The 20,186-nt window shown below is 50.5% G+C and overlaps 2 protein-coding genes across 2 annotated transcripts in view; one reads left to right on the top strand and one right to left on the bottom strand.

Annotated features, from left to right (window-relative positions):
• Positions 1–348: 348 nt before the first annotated feature.
• On the bottom strand, positions 349–7,634 carry UBIAD1 (UbiA prenyltransferase domain containing 1). The gene is made up of 2 exons (XM_072608856.1): positions 6,773–7,634; positions 349–2,723 (listed from the first exon to the last, which is right to left on the bottom strand). Exons 1-2 carry the CDS (start codon positions 7,305–7,307, stop codon positions 2,236–2,238), a joined length of 1,023 nt encoding a protein of 340 aa, XP_072464957.1. The 5' UTR covers positions 7,308–7,634; the 3' UTR covers positions 349–2,235.
• A 2,397-nt stretch (positions 7,635–10,031) lies between these two features.
• The window catches only part of MTOR (mechanistic target of rapamycin kinase), a 109,292-nt gene continuing 99,137 nt past the window's right edge, over positions 10,032–20,186 (top strand). The window contains exons 1-8 of the mRNA XM_072608849.1: positions 10,032–10,134; positions 14,181–14,329; positions 15,512–15,620; positions 16,114–16,343; positions 16,592–16,792; positions 17,759–17,893; positions 18,666–18,941; positions 19,024–19,132. Of these exons, the coding sequence (XP_072464950.1) occupies positions 14,210–14,329; positions 15,512–15,620; positions 16,114–16,343; positions 16,592–16,792; positions 17,759–17,893; positions 18,666–18,941; positions 19,024–19,132 (1,180 nt within the window). The 5' untranslated portion in view covers positions 10,032–10,134; positions 14,181–14,209. The remainder of the gene's footprint in view (positions 10,135–14,180; positions 14,330–15,511; positions 15,621–16,113; positions 16,344–16,591; positions 16,793–17,758; positions 17,894–18,665; positions 18,942–19,023; positions 19,133–20,186) is intronic.

The raw sequence follows: 20,186 nt of genomic DNA, 5'->3' as shown, positions 1-20,186 counted from the left end.
CGAAATCAAAAATTCTGGAGGCATGCTTAAATTGCCTCATCCACCACAGTGCGACCCAAACATCAGGTTAATGTGATTAGTGCTGCTATATGTGAGGTCCCCTCCAGCTCTGAATTCCTGCACTTTACAATTCTACTTGTGACCCAGAGCAGCCTTCTAGAGGACGGAGCTGGAGCATATTCTCTAGATAGGCATGGCTTAGCTAGCCTACAAAAACACATTTTGCTAAGCACATTGGATTAAACTTGATTCTGGGCTAACACCAATCTATCACATGTTCCAGGGACGTAGGAGACCTGATGGAAAATGGGGCTGGCTAGAAGAAGGCAAAGAGATGCTAGAGACCAGTGATGAGTGAATTCTTTTTTTTTAATCAACAAGACTAAGAAAACTTCACCAAATCAAGGACAGCCATATAAATACATGGTGAGCTGTGTATAAAACTCAGTACCAAATTTGGCCTTGTGAGAGCATGCATGTATCAAAAATGTATTAAAATCAGCACTAAACTCTAACATGTAGTGTGAGGAGACAGATGGGACCAGAGAGTCAGACAACGGTAGATAACTTGGGGATCCCAAAACTCAAGGGCTAAGTTCTGAAAGGGGCCGCTGCACAGAAGGACAAGAGAAGCACCCACAACTCCATGACCTTGGCTTAAAAAGGTCTTGGGAAGAGAGCCAAGGAGGACGTCAACCTATCTCTTTGCTGCTGGTTTCTGTCCTAGGACCACAAACCTTTGCTAAGCACCTTTAAAAAGAACTTTCATGGTCTCCACACTCCTTCTCCTTAGGATGTGACCAACTCTGGCCCAAAAGTCAATTTTTGTGATCTGTGTAGTGGAACTGGCCCACAAGCTGGGGTTTACGCCACTACCCTGGACACAGAAATCTTAAAGCTGCTGTCAGAATGGGGATACAAATGTTTCAGGTTGATCAGATGATGCCATTATGCCCTAGCACAGAACATGAATGAATCTAGCACCCTGTGGGATTTCAGTTCTGGACCTTCATAATACAAGTGAGTAAAGCCAGTCTCAAAACCACCATCTGTCTTCAGGGCAGTGGAAAAACAGCCCCCGACAAGCATAAAATCTGTCCCATTTTTAATGTGTCCTTAGCAAGGTCCTCCCCAGGCTTCATTTTGAGCATCCTACAGTGAAAATAGGTCAAAATTGCTTCTGCTTCAGAAACAAACTAAGTTAGCTATACTTGGCCTACTCTGGGTCAGGCCCATTGGCCTGACTTGGGAACAATAAAGATTTAGGGGCCTACTCTGCTTACCCTGGGGCAGTAAGCAAAAATATCATCTCTGCAAGTTCCCAAGGTCTGACCAGGAAATCTAATTACTGAATGTTAATCTTTTTTTTCTCCCTATGAAAATTTGACAAGGGTATTCAAAGGAAATGTTAAAGGGGTGGAACTGAGCATTGATGAATGGAAAACAGTATCCTGAATCCCTTCAAACAGCCTACCAAGCTGTCATTGTTCCTGTAGCTTTCAGGCCAAGGGTAACTGAAACTCTTAATCCTGTCTATTTAGGCATTCCTACAAAAGAAAGAGCCATTCTTCCTTTCTCTAGACAAACCACCAGAGTACCTTTCTGAGGCCTGTTTTTTCTCCTTGTACCCAGCTAGATTCTTTGCTAAAAAAGTGACCTGATATTTTTAGTCGATTGTGGCAAATGACAAGAGAAGGAATGCATTGAGGACAGAGGCTTCTAAGCCTTGCTGAGCTGTTAATGAGGGACTTTCTCAGCACTTTTCTGGACCAGAGTTCAAGGGGTAAGAGACAGGCCTTGCCCATGTTAATTGAGCCTGGTACTTACTAATCATGATCATATAAGACCAAGATTGGGATGAAAACATAGCTTACATAAGGATTCTCCGAAGTACCCAGTAATTACGGTCCTAATTGAAGGGGAAGGATGAGGTGAGAGGCTAAGCCACACAGAGAGCCCTCTGAGTACTCACAAGTGAAAGGGACAGCTTCATTTCAGAGTGACCTGACACTGCTCTCTAGTGGACACTGTGAACATCATGCATCTGGATCTCTTTCTGATCCCCCTTATTCAAATAAAATTCCTTCTAAGGACAGTGAGAAAACATGACTAGCATATGAAGATTCTGTTACCCCAAAGGGTGAAAGGTCTGCTCTCAGATACTCTGATTTCAACACTGAGCCAGGGAGTCATGTTCCACCGAAAGGGGCAGGCACTGGAGAACCCCTGGTCCCATCAGAGTTTGGGCAGAGAGCCCGCTGGGGCCAGAATGATGCCAAAGACGTAGAAGAGACCCAGCAGGAGGTTGAGCTTGGCAGTCCTCTGTGGCAATTTGTTGAAAGTCTGACTCCTGAACTGTCTCTCAAGTGAAAATGCCATGGGAATGGTGAGCAGGGGCAGTGCCATGCTGATGGTGTATCGCGTGGCCAAGATGCTGAAGATGAGGTAGGGCAGGAAGAGCAAGGTATTATAAAGTATGTAGGAGAAGGTGGGGCCAATAAGAATGGCGAGGGTGACGATGCCGGCCTCTCTGTCAGACTCCACGTCCCTGGTGTTGTTGGAATGGAGGATGGCCTCAGTGCTGAGAGCCAAGGGGATAGCATAAACCAGTGGGAAGATGGCCAAGGAGCCCACCTGAACAGCATAGGCGAACATAACGGCCAGTGGACCGAAGGTGATAAGGATGACCAGGTCGCCCAAAGCCACATATTTGAATCCAATTCCTATGGACAGAAAACACAAAGAGTTGACATGAAATCAAAGACTGCTAATTAAGAAGACTCTTTTTTTTTAAACCAGAATAGTTTACCTCATTCTTACTATCTTTTGTAAGGAAAGGACAAAAGAAAGAGGGACTTGAAACAGGACAGCAAGCCCATCAATCAGCTCTCCTTCTCAAACAGCATCAAGGGCAAAAATTGATTGGTTCTCAGAAACAGTAAAAGGGTAGAAAGATTACTAATTAATCTATTTCCAAGCATACCTCCTGTAGGTATACCAGTAACCCTCCTAATACAACCTAACATTTATGAATCTGCTCCAACATCCTCATTTTACAGGTGAGGATGATGAACCATAGCTAACATTTCTGTAGAGCTTACTATGTGCCAGGCATTGTGCTAAGCGCATTAATCCTCTCTACAGCCCAGGGAGGTAGATGCTCACTCTGTTCAGGATACCCCACTATGTACTACATGAGACAAGAAGTTTAAATAAGCTGTTTCCTGACCTCAAGGGTCTTCCAATCTGCAGGATGGCAAGACACTGACACAGTGGGTACTAACCTCTCCCAAGTTTCAACCGCCTCATCTGGGGCAACTGGGGGCGGCACTGTGCACAGAGTGCCAGGCCTGGAGGCAGAACCTGACCCAAGTTCCAGCCCTGCTTCAGATCCTGCCAACTGTGGGTCCCAGGGCAAGTGGCTTTAGCTCTGTCTTGCCTCAATTTCCTCAACTGTAAAATGGAGATCATAACACATCTACCTCCCTGGACTGTAGAGAAGATTAAGGCGCTTAGCACAATGCCTGGCACATAGTAAACTCTATGGAAATGTTAACTATCATTCATCATCATCACCTGTAAAATGAGGGCATTGAAGCAGATGATCCCTGAGGTCTCTTCCAGTCCTAAATATTGTGATTCTGGGACCATGATCCTAACATTACATGAGGAAAACATCAGAGTTTACAAAATGAAATGCCCAATGAGGTGGTGGGGGCAAGGATCAAATCCTCCTTTTTATTTTCCTGTGAATCTGTTCATTCTACAAGGAGCTCTTCCTTTCTAAGCACCCACTGTGGGCACAGCTCAGCATGCCCATCCCTGTTCCACCATCACTTCTGTCTGCACCAGGATCATGAGGAAGTTTTCAGCTCTGGGTCTGCCCACAGCCTTCAGCATGGGTTGCTCCTAACCCCTACTCCCCCACCCCAATGAACATGTGACTAGTCCAGAGTCCCCAGGCCCCAATGAAACAAACAATAAGGCACAGAACCAGCTGAAGCTCAGGGCTGCTGCCCTGGAAAAGGGAATCTGGAGGCTGGAATCACACACGAAAGCCACATTCACTATCAGGATTTCCAGGCTTGGCTCTTTCCTGTAAGGGCACTCTCTCTCTTGTAGATTGATGGAAGGCAACCACACTCCCTTATCCTACATCAGCCAGCTTTCGAGAGCAGCCCCTGAGTTCTCCACAATTCAATATGACTCGAGATATCTCTCACCTTGTGTCTGCAAATCATTTACATTACTTTCACCTCTGAGGCAGACCAGGAGGACCAGTCTCAAGAATAGGAGTATTAAGCCACTATCCTCAGCATCATGGACAAAGTCACCATGATCAGCCTAAGTGTGTGTGCTGAGGTAAGCCAGGAGAAGCAGAGAAAAAGCCTAACCATCTGTCTCCATCTTTGGCTTGTGTCCTTCTAGTCCTAGATAAGAACAAACCCAGGCCCCTTCTTCTCATTCTTGTCTGCTCTTAAGTTCAACCTCTGGTCTTTGCTACATTTTTTTTAAAGTCAGCAACAAGTCAATATAAGCATTCCTTAAATGGGACACAGAATCATGACAAAAGCAACATTCAGGAAATAGAGCTCAGCCCATAGGAGGGCTCAGCAGGATTCCCAAGGATGTGGTTTGTCCTTGTTTTCCAAGAAGACCAATGATATCACAGGGGATGTCTTGACTCAAAGTCCTCAGCCTCACTGTCTCTCACAGTCATCCAAGTTCAATGGCAAGACAAAAAGTCAGGACGATTGGCCATGGCCCAGCATGCAGCGGATGACCTTGGAGTCTTCAATACCTGACCAATCTCTAAGTGCTCCACATTACCTACTTCAGTTGCCTTCATGGCTGCTGGAACAAATTCATCCACCCATTCTGAAGGGGGAAGGCTTCACATACTTGGGGTAGAAACCTCCCGAACTCACTAACAGGTCTGAGGCCTGTTAGCTACCTGCAACCTGGTCTAGCCCTGTATGGGGTATTCAGTGAGGAGCAGCACATCTAATGTGAGGGCTGCTGAGCCCTTTCCGGGGCTGATCACCCACCTCTGGTGTCCACCTGATTCACCCAACTCTCACCTGGGACTCCAAGAAGCTGTGGCAAGCTCAGCAATCATACCCCAATTTAAAAAAAAAAAAAGTTCCTGGAGGCAGATGAACAACTGGCCTCGGCAAGTCCCTCAAAATTCTAATCATTTATTTACCTTACTCTAACTAAAACCCCACCCTCTAACTCCTTACCCTGCTTCCTTGGCTCCAAAGCAGAGTTATCTGCCTCCTCTCTCTCCCAAGACAGAGAACCTCAGGGTTGGAAGGACCCTCAGGGTCCTGGGACCCAGTACAATGGAGACCTGAACAAGATTCTCCAACAAATGGCAGCTCAGCATCTGCCTACAGACATCTCACTCCTCCCCAAGGCAGCTCATCCACCCTTCAAGTTATTCTGCCTACTGCCAGAAGTTCTTCTGAAGGACAGACCAAAGTTAAATCCAAGCTCTCTCCAGAAGACTTGAAGATGGTCATCCTAACCCTTTCCTAAGCCTTGTCTCCTGGAAGCTAAAACAGCCCCAGTTCCTGCACTGCAGACTGGTGTGGAGACCAGTTGGTGTGCCATCTTGACCATCTTCAAATGGAGAATCTCCAGTTCCTTCCTTCTCCACCCCACCCAAACATCTCTGGAAGCCCCCTCCCCCACTCAAAAGGTCACTCCCTACTTCAGGGCCTCATCCTGGACAATCACAACATTCTCCTAATGGACCCCTCTGCTTCTATCTAATCTGTTCTCTAGAGCTGCCAAAATCATCTTCCTAAGGCACAGAAAGGCCAGCTCCCCTAAGGCCTTAGTAAACTGCTTAGGATTTAAGGTCCCCTATGAACAAGCAGACTTTCCAGAGTGATTTCACATAACTTAAGCTGGCTGTCCCACCACCCCACAACACATATCCTTCCATTCCAACCTAAGTGACCCTCTGGCTATTCCTCAAACTCCATTGTCACCTGCTTGCTTCTGGGCATTTGAAGAAGCCTCAGATGGGGAGCGTTTCACTTTTGTCTCTCCATCGCCAGAGCATGGCCCATAATAGGCACATACATAACTGCTGAACTGAACTGAAAATCAAAGCCAGTTCCCCTCATTAAAACAACAATCCCTAGAAATGATGACCAAAGGGAGAACAGCTTCTGGGGCCAGAGTCAGACTCCTAGAATGGTGGTTGGATGACTTTCTAAACTGACCTGGAGGTTAGGAAACAACATTAAGAACCCTAGTGAGCAGGAGGAGTCCCTTTAAGGGATGTCCACATAAGAGAAAAGAAAATGGTCCCAGTGGTGTGGAAGGTGGCAGCTACCCCTCCAAATCACTAACTGCTGTCAGGAGGCTTAGGCATACTCTGATCCAAGCTCCTCACTTTACACAAAGGAAACCTCTGGACTGTGTTAAAGAAATGACTGACCCAAGGTCCCCAGCACATAGGAATGGGTGCCAAGGCCAGCCTGGGGATGGGCAGTGACTGGTCTGAGATATCAAGCCCTCTCTAGGGAGCACGGGTAAGCTAGATTCCCGGTGATTTCTAGGGAGCTGAGTAGGGCCAAGGCAACCCCGAACCTCCTGGGGAGCACAGCCAGGCCTGCTCCAGAGCACCCTGGGGAGCACAGCCAGGCCCAGACCCCCTGGGGAGCACAGCCAGGCCTGCTCCAGAGCACCCTGGGGAGCACAGCCAGACCTGGCCTCTCAGACCCCCTGGGGAACACCAGGCCGGCCAGGGTCTCACCTCCGGTGTAGAGGAAGGAGCTGGACAGGCCCCCAAAGAAGATGAGCGCCAGGTGCTCGAGCTTGAGCGCCGACAGGCAGTAGAGGCAGGCGGCGCACACGCAGCCCAGCGTGTAGAGGAAGACGCCGAAGCGCACCACGTCCTGCGGCTCCAGGATGCGGTCCACCAGCGTGCGGTCGTCGCTCTTCTTGTGATCGATGCCCTTGGAGAAGTCGTAGTAGGTGTTGACCAGGTTGCCGGCCCCGTGCACGGCCAGCACGGCCACGGCGCTGCCCAGCAGCAGGCCCGGCTGCAGCGCGCCCTGGGAGCGGTAGGCCAGCGCGCTGCCCAGCGCCACGGGGGTCAGCGAGGCGCTGAAGCTCCAGGGCCGCAGCGCCAGCACGTACGAGGCGCACTTGTGGCGCCACGACCGCCGCGGCCCCGGCCCCGGCGCGGCCCCGCACGGGCAGCCATTCCCGGCCTTCTCCCCGGCACCTGCCGGGGGACCCTCGCCCGCCTGGATGTTGATCTCGCCCGGGCTCTGGGCCGCAGCCATGGAGAAGGCGAGGGTGGGCTGCGGGGCGGGGCTAATGGAGCACGTGGAGGGGCCGGGAAGAGCACGAGGAGTGGGCGGGGCTAACCTAGCGGCTGGAGGAGAGCTACAGGGGCAACGGGGGCGGGGCCAGCGGGGAGAGGGATATAGAGGGGGCGGGGCCAGAGGGGAGAGGGTATGGAGGGGGCGGGGCCAACGGGGAGAGGGATACAGAGGGGGCGGGGCCAGCAGGGAGAGGGGTACAGAGGGGCGGGGCCAGCGGGGAAAGGGGTACAGAGGGGGAGGGGCCGGCGGGGAGAGGCGTACAGAGGGGGAGGGGCCAGCGGGGAGAGGTTACCGAGGGGCGGGGCCAGCGGGGAGAGGGGTACCGAGGGGGCGGGGCCAGCAGGGAGAGGGGTACAGAGGGGCGGGTCCCGCTGCCTAGCAGAGCCGGGGGCAGGGAGGGGAGCGGACCTAGAGAAGGGAACGCGAAACCCACTGCTCCCACGAAGCGAGGCGGGGGCTTTTGGAGGGGCTCCCCGCTAGGTAGAGAAGGCTGGAACGTCGCCAAGCGGAAGAAGGGAGCGCCCGGGAAAGGAGGATACGGGAGGCGGGCAGCCGTCCCGCTGGAGGCCTGACCTCCTCTGCCCCACGGATGTCCGGTCTTCCTGTCACTCAGGCTCTGAGTCAGTGGCAGTGCTGGCGCCGGCCCGGATCTTTCAGCCAGTCCTAGGGGGCCGCCATGTTGTGCTCTGGCCTTTGTCGGCCGTGCGGAAACGGGCCCCCTGAGCACTTAGGGCCGGGGAAAGAAGAGCTCGCCTTGTCCCTCTACGCTGGGGGAGCTCTCCATCCCTGCTCCCTAGGACCGTTCATTCAGTTCCAGTGAAGGAACTTGTGTTAAGCTACTGTATGCGAAGCACTGGGAATACAAAAAGGAAAGGCCGCGATACAGTTTAACCTGTGTGACCTTGGTAACCACTGCACGTGTCACAGTGTTTACCGATGCTTCATTCATTCTTGTCAGTTTTTAATATTTGTACCTCCAGGGCCCAGCACAGGTGCTAAAGAAACGTTGCTGTTGTTTTTAAATGAAGACAGTCTCTTTGAGAGGGGAAATCACTTGCCCAGGATCACAGGGATGAAAGTTGAATTTCAGGTCTTTAACTGACCTTTAACTCCAAATCCATTCCTCTTTCCATTGCCTCCCTGAACCCCCAGAAAAAAAGATGGGCTGTCAAAAGAAAGAGTAGAGACCCTGTGGTCCTGTCTGCAGCTGAGTCACAGCCTTTCTGGGTGACCAAAGATGAGATACAATTCTTATCCTGCTTCACATGAATAGATTCCATTCGTCACTGGTTCTTGGTTCCTTTTTCCCCCTTTATTTTTTATGTATGCTTTCATTCAAAATAAGAGGCTTGATGGAATATCTCGAAACTCCTCCCACCTTCATATTCTGTGAAACAATGTGATCAAAAAATCTCTTAATTACTCTGTGCCAGGCACTATGCTAAATTTGTCTATTACAAATGGAAGAGGAGCTGGGGCAGAGAAATCAACAAGAAAACAAGCTTCATTGTATCCAGAAAGTGGTTGATCCCAGATGACCTTGGGAGTAGGAGAGAGGCAAGAGTCTCGATGAGGGGGCATGATTGCATTGGTGGGCTATGATCTGCACTGTTATGGGAAATATCCACATTAATAAGTTCACAGAAGCCAAAGGAAGACCGTGTGATACGCAGATTGTGTAAGGACGGGGATCCAAAGTAAGGGTAAGATCATCAACTTTAATTGGGCTTGATCAGGGAGGATGGGAGAACAGAGCTGTGCCTTTTGAAAAATCAGTACTACTTGGAAACAGTGTAATAACTCATTTATATACTGATTTCACAACCCTGGTGCAAGTCTTTTTATACCCATTCCGCAGATGCAGAGGCTAAGAGGCTAAGTAATGTGTTCCCCGAGTCCTACAAGTGCCAAGTGTCACAATCCAGATTCAAACCCAAGTCCAGCTCACACACACACCCATACCCCCACACAGTTTCCACTACTCCACGCTGCCACTCTAGGCAGAGAGCCAAGAGGGAGCATGAATGGGGAGTGCGTAGGGCAAGCAGCCAGACTCGGGGCAGGGTTTGTCCTGGAAACCAGCACACTTGAGCCCTCGCGCTGGAGTGCGTGACCTCGGGGACCTCGAGGATCTCTGCTGGGGTTTGGTAGGAAGGAAAAGGCCTGGGGCCCCGGGGATCATTTCCCAGGTAAAACTCCTGAATGCGACACGAAGGACGCCTGGGGAGGGGACGGGTCGAGAATGTGTAGCTTCGGCTCAAGTTCACGTGCGGATCCATGCAAAGGTCCATGCTGGGCACTATCACGAGTGGAGGGCGGGGCTCTGACCCAACTCTCCAGCTCTCTCGGCTGAGCCGATACGAGCGAGAACTGCCCGGCGATCGAGGGGGCTCATTTCAACGGAGCACGCACTGGAAGCCGGGTCGGAAGTGGCAAAGACGGCAAACTTGCTGCTGATTGGCCTGTGCCGGTGTTTCTCGGCCCGGTGCTCGCCTGTGACTGGATGTGCGGCTTGTCCATTTGAACGGCCCCCGCCTCCTTGGGGGGCCGAGTTCCAGAGCATCCCTCCTTCCCCTCTGCCATTGGTCGGTCTGCCCGCCCATCTCCTGCTCCGATGTGCCGGTTGGTCCTAGCGGCTCGGTGCCCCGCCCTTCCCCACCCGGCTCGGAGGGCAGCCGGGAGGGAAGGCGGGCGGTGCTGGGGGTGGGGGGTTCCGGAGCGGCGTCGGCGGCGCCTTGGGCAGCTGCACCGGCTGAAGGGAAGGCCGCAAGTAACGCAAGTCACGGTGAGTCTGGAGCCCGCCGCTCGCTTCCCTGGGCCGGGCAGGGGCTGGAACCCGGCCCCCCGCGTTGGAGGGAGGCCGCGGCTCCCCCGGGCGCCCTGGGCCCTGCAGACGTCCCCGGGGCTCGGAGCCGCCCCCAGACCCCGGCTCGGCCCGGCCTCCAGCCTCCGCCTGCGGCGCCTTCCCGGCCCCGGGGCCTCCTGGAAACCCCATCCCACTCTGTGCCCCCGGCCTAGCCAGAGCCTCCCCAGAAGCCCCCTGCCTCGGCGGGGTGCCCCCCGACGGTCACATGCCAGCCACAGCGCCCCTGGGTCCTTAGGGGCCCCCCAGAGTGCCCACCACCACCCTCACGCCCCCAGAAGCAGAGCCCCCTGTTACGCCACCAGAAGCTCCCCTACCTCTCCAGAGTGCCCGGGTGGGAAGCTTCTCCAATTCATCTGAGCTTCCTGGAGGTGCCCCCAGACTCCTCCCCAGAGTTCCCCCCAAAGGCTCCCCGCTTGCCCTGAGCTCAGCAGCCATCCCGTCTCATTCCTGCAGAGACCCGCCTCAACCCCACATGCCGTCAGCAAGACACCCCAGAAGCTCCCTGAAAGTCAGCACAAGACCCCCAGAAATCCCCCCAACACCACCAGTGTCATCCTGCACCCCCTCTAAACCCACTTCACTTCTATGCTGCCTGATTCAGAAGCGCTTGAAATGCCCCCGGATGTCATCACTCACAACTTTTCCTCCACCTTCTTAGACTCCTCAAAGGCTACCTTAATAGTCAGTAGTTACATAAACATTTATTAAGTACCTACTGTGTGCCAAGTGCTATGCCAGGCCCTGAGTATACAAATAGAACAAGAAAGAGGGTCCCTGCCTCCAGGAGTTTATAATCTTATGAGGGAAGACCACACGCAAAGGGAAGCTGAAAATGGGTGGAGGGATGCCCGGTGGGGGGACATGGTGGAGAAGCCCTGAGAAGTGCAGCCAAGTGAGCCATCAGGAGCCCCCTCCTTAAATGAAGATCTTGGCCCCATACTCAGTCCTAGAGGTGCCCCAGGCAAGGTGGAGAGGTCATTTGATTTGGGAGAAGTTCCAGGATAATGCAGCCAGGTGATTAATGAAGAGACTCAAGTCAATCACCTGCTCCTAGAAGATTTCTAGAGACCTTTCTAGACCTGTCACACATAACTTGTACCCGCAACACATATCTTGTACCCGCAGCCCCCCATTTCTGTAGACCACCCTAGGTATTCTTATCCAGCCCCAGCCTTTCCTGACTGTCCAATGACAAATTTGAACTGGATAAGCTCAAGAGGTTCCTTCTACTGCCAGTAAGGCCCAGACCCCTTTCCTGAGGAAGGTTCAGCTGGAGGAGACTTCAAATATTTGAAGGGCTGTGGTCTTGGGCTTCGCCCCTAAGGCAAAACCAGAAGTGGGTGGAAGGTACAGAGGATGACTCTCCACTAAATGTATGGGAAAACTTGCTCCTGAGCCCAGGTCCTAAGAAGGACTTCTATCCCTGGAGGATTTCAGGGGAGGCTGGATGTCTTATTTTCAGGAGCTGAAGTCTCAGCTCAGGCCCTGAGAGTCTATAAACATCATAGGTTATACTTCAGTAACACTTTGTAGAAATGTTTCTAGATTACCCATCTACTATAGAATGCTCAAAAAACAGATCTAAAGTAGGTTCCACCTTCTCAAGGAACCACATCAATTGATCACTTATACTGGAGAGCTGAGGATATTTTGCCTAGAGAAAAACAGACTTACTGTTTGTCACAGAGCAGAAAGATTAAACATGTTTTGTGTGACTTCAGAGTGGAGAGGCTGGGGCAGTGTGTCAATTATTAGCAGGTGAGTTATAGGCTCAGTCATGGTAAGAACTGATCAGAAAGCCGGCTGACCAGGAATTGGGTACTTCCTCAGGATATATCACTGTGAGATAGGTAGTACAAATAAGGATTATCCCCATTTCACAGATAAGAAAAAGTAATGTTCTAGGAGGTAAGTGACCACTTAAAGCCACCCAGCTGTTTTAACAATCAAAGACCTGAAATTTGGATTCTTCTCATTTCAAGTTGTGTTCTTCACCACACACTGTAAAGTAGTGAGTTCTCTGTCACCTGGGAGTATGTAAGCAGAGACTAGGTAACTAAATGTCAAGGATGTTGTACATGGAATTTGTGTTTCTCAGAATTCAGATTGGAAGGTATTATCAAGTCCAACACCCATGCTTGACCAGGAATCCCCTCCATAGCATATGCGATCCAAGAAGCATTTTGAGACAAACGGTCACCTAGCTTGGACTTGAAGACTAGTTATGTTAATTCTCCCTCCCTCCCCCTCCCCCAATTCTTCATGGCCTAGCTCCTCCCTGCCTTTTCAGACTTTATTTCATGTTACTCATATGCAGCCAGACTGGCTTCCTACCTTGTCTCTAGACTCATTCTGTTTCCTTTCACATGCTGTACTAGTATTTAGAATCCACCTCCTCCATACCTGCTCTAGGACTCCTTAGCTTAGTGTCCCTTTCCTCCCCAAATACCTGGTACATATTTACCCCCACCAGAATGTAAACGCCTCAAAAGCAGGAATTGTTTCATTTTTGCCTTCATCTCCCAAATGAACAGCACAGTGCCTTAGGTCGGGTGGGTACTTAACAAGTGTCTTGTTTAAATTGAATTAATAGCCTCTAATGAGAGGGAACCTACTCCCAAGACAGCAACTTAAGTCAGGCCTGCTGCACAGCCTGCAGTCCATGGGCACAGGCCTAGCTTAAGTAAAGGCTGGATGACCTCTGAGGCCCTTTCAGCTCAGAGTCTGCTTTGGTAATATTTATATAGCTTTACAGATAGAATTCTGTCTTCACCCTTCACAGACACCCTTTTCAAGTTCCACCTCTGTCTACTCTAGCTACTTCCCAAGGTCCTGAGCAAGCTCACCTGCCTCCCCACTGATCCCTTCTCTGGGCCATGGTGTAGCACACAGTGCCAACCCCCGAAAATAGCCTAATGAAGACTCCTGTCCTGTGAATGGGTCAGAGGTCCATAGATCTGTAGCTGGAAGGGGTCTGAGAGTCTACCAAGTCTGACCTCTTCGTTTTACAGGTGAAGAAACTGAGGCCAGAGAGGTGGTTAAATGACTTGCCCAAGGTCACACAGCTAGTTGGTGTTTCAGATGGGATTCCTGGTCTTCACTTCTCCGTGCTGCATGCTCCAGTCCACTCTGTGGTGGACGTTCCTTGTCATTTAGGAAGGCTAAGGAGCCTTGTTCTTGGGAATGTGCTCAGAGTAAGAGCACTGGTAGCTTCTCTACTAGTACCAAGCCCTTTTTGTATCTCACATTGCAGTTTTTAATTTGTCACAGCTTCCTTTCTTTTCCCTGCAAAGAAATGATATTGAGCTTGACTCCAGCCTTAGTCTGAAACTAAGATGCGTTCAACCTCTTAAATTCAGTCATTTGGAAATCTGACATCTGTTACATCTCTTGGGGTACCTGCTGGTCAAACCCTTGCACCTCAGAAACAGTCAGAAATGACTATTTGGGCAATTCCTTGACTTCAGGACGTAATATCTACAGAACTAGGAGAGTTGTCTAGGCCTTTATCCCTCAGGGTCCCCAGGGGAGTCTCTCATTCTGCCATTTGGGGATGGATCTTGCTAGAATGCATTCCTTGAATTTCCCAGGGTCTGCGTTGGTCTGTGTTGAGGACATGGGGGTTATGATGTCATCACCAAATTTGGCTCCTTAAACGGGGTGGAGGAAGGAGGACTGCTGGCAGCTTTGGGCTGGCTGGAGTCCGGGGCGTAGTGACAACCCAGCTGGTGGAAACGTGACATTAAGGACAGAGCATTGGATCTGGGATGGGGAGGCCTGGCTTTGCCACTCACTATCTCAGTTTGACCTTGGGCAGGTAGCTCGTTTCACCACCCTGGGCTTCTTTTCTCAACTTATGAAAGGAGGATCTTGAAGTAGTGCACTCTGTGAGTTCATCTCCAACTTTCTTATTGAATCTGTCATTAATTGATCATTAATTAAGAGTGTAGCATCCCTCTCTGCAGGATCCCTGGGCCCTGGAGCCAGTGCCACCATGTCGGGCACTGTGACCATCCTACAACAGTTTGCCAGTGGCCTGAAGAGCCGCAGTGAGGAGACGCGGGCCAAAGCCGCCAAGGAGCTGCAGCATTATGTCACCCTGGAGCTCCGAGAGGTCAGTGCCGCATTGGCATGGGCTGGGCAAGGTGCAGGGGCAGGTCACCCAAGCCCAGTGGGTTGGCGGTGTAAGGAGTCTGATGGCGGGATGGGCAGCTCTCCACGCCACTATGCAAGTTGGCATATGTTTCTGGGGCCCTGCTGGATGTGTCCTCCTTCACAGGTGTATGCCTTCCCTGCCAAGTATTATCAGTCCCGTCTTCTTGCTGATAGAGGATTTCCATACGGAAACACAGGTTCAGGCAGCAGTCTGACCTCTGAATCTGGGAGATGGGGCAGAGGCACTGTGTTCCCTCATCCTGCCTCTCCCGTTCTGAGTCACTCAGGTTTAAATCTTGAAGCAGCTCCTGACTGGTCCCTCCCTCTCCACGCCCCAGAGCCCGTCATTGGCCGCATTGTTGATCCGTTTATAGCCTGTCTTGGATCTGTCCCTTTCATTCCACTGAAGCCTCCTCTAGTGGAGATCAGCAACATGCCTCTTCTCACCTGTACCATTTCTCTGTCTCCTGTTGTCTTCTGGTTTCTAGTCTCCTTCTTCCAGTTTATCCTCCACCCAGCTGCAAAGTCCCTATTCCTAGAACAGGGCTGACCCTGTCATTCTTGTACTCAGAAATTTGCAGCACTCCTGGCTGCCTCAAAGACAGCCTCTTCAGTGTGTCATTTAAAGGCTGCCTCCATGGGGCTCCCGCCAAGCTCACCTATTTTCTCTAATGTTGTGTGCCTCCATGTACTCTCTGGCCTAAAAGCTGTTCCTGCTCCAACTCAGCATTTGGGAACATGGTTTCTTTCCCATGCCACAAATGCTCTCCCCCCTTACCTCCACTTCCTAAAATCCCTGCTTCTCTTAAAGCAAAGCCCAGTAGCCACCTCCTCCATGAGGCCTTTGCTGATTCCCTCTGTTGTTGGTGTTTTTTCCCTTTTGAAATTGCTTTTATGTTGCTGTATGTGCTTTATATTGACTTCACTGCAGAAGTGCAGTATTCTCTGGTTTATTATAATCTCCCAGAGGGAGGACCTTTTGTTTCTGTCTTTGGGTCCCAAGCACTTAGCACAGAGCCTTGTACATAGAAGGGGCTTCATAAATGTTAGTTGAATTGCTGTTTGTGTGAGTTACTGATATGTGGAAGAAGCCTTTTCTCGGGGGACAAAGAAGTTACCCTAAACTCTCCACAATTTGCAGATGAGTCAGGAGGAGTCCACCCGGTTCTACGATCAGTTGAATCATCACATATTTGAACTGGTGTCCAGCTCAGATGCCAATGAGCGCAAAGGGGGCATCCTTGCCATAGGTAAGAGAGAGCCAGCCAGGGAGGGTCTTGGCCTTTGGTTTCTGTATATTTATGATCAATAGTCTTGGGCTAAGAGTGGTCAGGAATCAGCTCACCCTGGTCCTCTCAGAGCAGATCCGTGACTCACAAAATGCAGCCACATTTCAGTGACGTGTCCACGCCCCTTTCTTTTTGTGTTCTTTCTGTGTCTTGGCCTCTGCTCATTTGTGTCTCTGCCGGAGAGCAGACCAGATTAAAGATCATATCCAAAGCTAGATAATTTTGCTCCACATGAGGGGCTGTGGTGTTGGTTTTGAAACAGGGAAACTTGAAACCTGTTTTTTAAAATTCAAAATTAGGCTTCAACTCTCTGCTTCCCCTTGCTATTTGTTCTACAGAAGAATTGAGATTGCTGTATCACAGATAGATAGTTGGGTTACTTTCTTCTCTGGCCAGTTTACTTTTGGTATGTTGTATCCCAGTTTCATCTCGTCTTCTTTCTTCTCCCCTGTAGCCAGCCTCATAGGAGTGGAAGCCTATGCCACCCGCATAGGCAGGTTTGCTAACTACCTTCGGAACCTGCTGCCCTCCAATGACCCAGTTGTCATGGAGATGGCATCCAAGGCCATCGGCCGCCTGGCCATGGCAGGAGATACTTGCACAGCTGAGTATGTAGAGTTTGAGGTGAAAAGGGCCCTCGAATGGCTGGGTGCTGACCGCAATGAGGGCCGGAGACACGCAGCTGTGAGTACTCTGAAAACGGGTTAGAGCCAGGCTTGGGGGTGGAGCAGATGGATAGATGAACGGGTACTGTCTGGAGAGAAATAGGGTTTAGAAATGAATGTGTGTATGGAGATGGTGGAGAGATCTCAGAGCATAGAATAATACACCCCACATCAGTGAGAGCTAATACAGATCTAGGTCTTAAACCAGTGGCTAATAACAGTGTCTTACAGCCCTCTGAAGGCGCCATCTTGATTTCCTCCCTCCAGGTTCTTGTTCTTCGTGAGCTGGCCATCAGCGTCCCCACCTTCTTCTTCCAGCAAGTGCAGCCTTTCTTTGATACTATCTTTGTGGCAGTCTGGGACCCCAAACAGGCCATCCGAGAAGGAGCTGTCTCTGCTCTGCGAGCCTGTCTGATCCTCACCACTCAGCGTGAACCAAAGGAGATGCAAAAGCCCCAGTGGTACAGGGTGAGCAGGGTTTGATTCATTCAGTAGAGTACAAGCTTCCTGAGTTTGGACACATTGGGTTTTTATCTCTGCTACAACATTTTCTGTGCAGTAGGTACTTAATGTTTGTAGAGTGCAATGTCTCTGGTGGCCATCAAAGGACAGGTTTTAAATAGCTGGTGGCAGAGCCCTCCAATATCCCCAGAGCCAAGATTTGGGGTCCTCGAGGTTGTCTAGTGTGCCCCCTTCATGGTTCAGAGGCTCAGAGAGTGGTGGTTACTCTCCTAAGATCACACATATAATAAGGGGCAGAGCTGGGATTCCCCACTTGAGGCTCAGTGCTCTTCTCACTTTCCTGTCCTGCTTTCCCATTGTGTTGACCAATGCCCCAAAAAGCAGGACAATATTGCATTCCCTGACTCTTGGCCAGGCTTGTTATCAGGAATCCCAAACCAGAGCTCTGGATTAAACAGACTGGGTTCACCTGGCAGGGCTCCTCACAAATCACTCTTCAGCACATGTCCCCACACCTTGTTCTTCCCTGGGAATCCCAGAATTTGGCTCGTATTTAGGTTTCTACAAAAAGGAAAAAGGGCTTTTGGCTCCCTAGCAACCACTTGGGAGTAACAAACCAGTGATAGAGAATCACCCCCATAGAGAATCAGATAATGAAAAATTTACATCTGGGCCAGAAGAGTGAAGAGAGCCTTTCTCTTTCCAGTGAACCCCAGACCTACAGGACTACCCTGTGGTTGACATCTCCCTTCATCCCCAGGGAAAAGAATTTGGTGTACTGAGTGCTTCCTCCGGGACAACTTAGTGGAGACATCAGTTAGCTCTCAGGGAAAAGGGAAAATTCTTCTAGATTGCCTTAATGGAAGAGGAATGTGCTTATTCAGAGCCCCAGGGTGTTTGCATGCAGTTGGTCAGATTGGTGATTGTAGCTTGGATGCTGGTCATTGAGAACGTCCTCTCATCTCTACTTAGCACACCTATGAAGAAGCTGAGAAGGGGTTTGATGAGACTTTGGCCAAGGAGAAAGGCATGAATCGGGATGACCGAATCCATGGCGCCTTGCTGATTCTCAATGAGCTTGTGAGGATCAGCAGCATGGAGGGAGAGGTGAGTGCCAAAAACAGTGCCCAGGTCACATGCCCTTCCGCATCCTTCACCATGCAGTCTGCCGTGTAAGTTTACCAAACAAAATCTAGGATAAGGGCTCTATCTCTGCGATGCCCACCTGTATTAAATATCGCTGTTCATTTAAAAATTTCCCAGAAATTAAAAATATAGAGACCAGTACTTTGTAGGAAAGGTGGCCCAACAATTAGAAGGTTGTCAGATCACATCAAGTATCAGCTTATGGTATTGGATCTGGACATGTTGATGAGCAAGTGTTAAACAGTTCTCAGCAAACAGTGACTGTACATTGTCACTTTTTCAAGTTTTCCCATACATTTTGATGAAACTTAGGATTCTAAGGAAAAGTCATGAGCTATTCCTCTCTGGATCTCTGAGGAGATCAAAATGAGAACCTGCAGTCCCCCCAGTCAGGATTTCCTCAGGTCAACTACACTTGAGCTTAGACCAGTGCGTGTCCTGAGGCTGTAACGCCTTGTTATGTCTTCTTGATAAGGCTGAAATTCAGCCCATGGCTGGGTGGCAGGCCCAGTTACCCCCTGATGTTTCTCTAGTGTTTCAGTAGGTGGTGCTCTTCCCTTAAACTAGATCCATGCCCCTTCACAATACTGAGGAAAGGCTACCGCTGTCGGACCATCTTAGAGACAGGTGCTTCTCCATTTTGGCCGTATTGGTTGCTCTAAAGCGTCTACAGAGGCCAAGGCTGGAGCTGCTTAGACAAGGAGATGATTATTTTTTTTCCTCTCGTTTACAGCGTCTCCGTGAAGAAATGGAAGAAATCACCCAGCAGCAGCTGGTACATGACAAGTACTGCAAAGACCTCATGGGCTTTGGAACAAAGCCTCGCCACATCACCCCCTTCACCAGCTTCCAGGCTGTGCAGCCCCAGCAACCCAATGCTTTGGTTGGCCTGCTGGGGTACAGTGCCCACCAAGGCATGATGGGATTTGGGACATCTCCCCTACCAGCCAAATCCACCTTGGTGGAAAGCCGGTGTTGCAGAGACCTGATGGAAGAGAAGTTTGATCAGGTGAGCCAGGGGAAGCCATCCTTGGGTACCCCACTTCTCTTCCCCTGCTTCTTGTCCTGACCTATTACCCTTGCTGTCCCAGGTATGCCAGTGGGTGCTAAAATGCAGAAACAGCAAGAACTCCCTCATCCAGATGACCATCCTCAATTTGTTGCCCCGCCTGGCTGCGTTCCAGCCCTCTGCCTTCACTGGTGAGTGGGGAAGGGGGGGTGACCTCTGCCAAGTACTGGACTGAGCAGGTCACTTTGCCAGTGCACCTTCTGTGCATCCAGGGGTTCTAGGAAGTGACTGCTGTTCTTCAGCTAAGCCCCCATACCTATGGACAGAGACCTCAAAAAGAGCAGCCTGCCATCCAGCCCCATTCACCCCTGAGATGCCAACTCAGATCAGGCCGTGTAAGGGAGACAGTAGCAGGACAGATATAGCCAGTGAGGTGTTACATATAGGGTGGGCGAGAAGTAGAAGGTATCAAAGGAGGACAAGGCAGTTAGTAACACAAAACCACCAAGCCAGAGAGAAATGATCTCAAGAAGATCACCCGTCTTTTTTCGATTCTCCCCTTCTTCCTGCCTGCCACATAGCCCTCTTTCATGACCAGACAGGCCCTGTTCACTTGAGCCCTAAAAGAGCTCTAAATAAATTGTGATGGTGTCCGACCTTCAAAAGGGGCTGATAGCTCAGCCCTGAGCGACCAGAGGCAGGGCTGTGGGGGAGCACTGACCTTCCTAGGCTCCAAGTTGTTTAGCAGGACAGCAAGGCCACAGAAGGCCCCTGGATTTATGCCTTGGATGTGGGCTCTTTCTGTTGTTTCATTAAATAATGCATTAAAATATGTAATAGAAATCTGGCCTGGCAGGAGCTCGTGAATTCCTACCATATGGATATGGGCCACTTGTCTGAAGCTTTCTAGGTGAAAACCATGCCTTGGTTCATTCTGAGTTCACATAAATACAGTCACCAGGGCTCTCAGCTATATCTGTCAGCGTTGTGACCCTGCTGCCACTGCAGGTGGACAATTAGCATGCCAAATCTAGAAAAGAAAAACAAATGCCCCTCTTGGCTCTGTTTTCCAAAACCCGGCCGCACGCTGTATTCCGAGAGCTGTCAGAGTTGTGCCCCCTTCCAAGTCTGGGATTTCAGTGGATAGGAACTTAGGAAGATCTGGGTTCACATTTGGCCACAGGTAGAGCTGTGTGACCCTGGGAAAGTCATATAACCTTCCTAGGCCTTAATTTCCTGTTCTGT

The sequence above is a fragment of the Notamacropus eugenii genome, chromosome 5, assembly GCF_028372415.1.
Source record: "Notamacropus eugenii isolate mMacEug1 chromosome 5, mMacEug1.pri_v2, whole genome shotgun sequence".
Lineage (NCBI taxonomy): Eukaryota > Metazoa > Chordata > Mammalia > Diprotodontia > Macropodidae > Notamacropus > Notamacropus eugenii.
This window is presented reverse-complemented; position numbering and strand designations above follow the sequence as displayed.

What these genes read in the sequence shown, in the direction of transcription:
- UBIAD1 (XM_072608856.1), bottom strand. Translation starts at nt 7,307, where the DNA reads ATGGCTGCGGCCCAGAGCCCGGGCGAGATCAACATCCAGGCGGGCGAG. An exon ending in CTCCTTCCTCTACACCGGAG is followed by an intron (nt 2,724 to 6,772) that starts GTGAGACCCTGG and finishes TTCTGTCCATAG; the next exon opens with GAATTGGATTCAAATATGTG.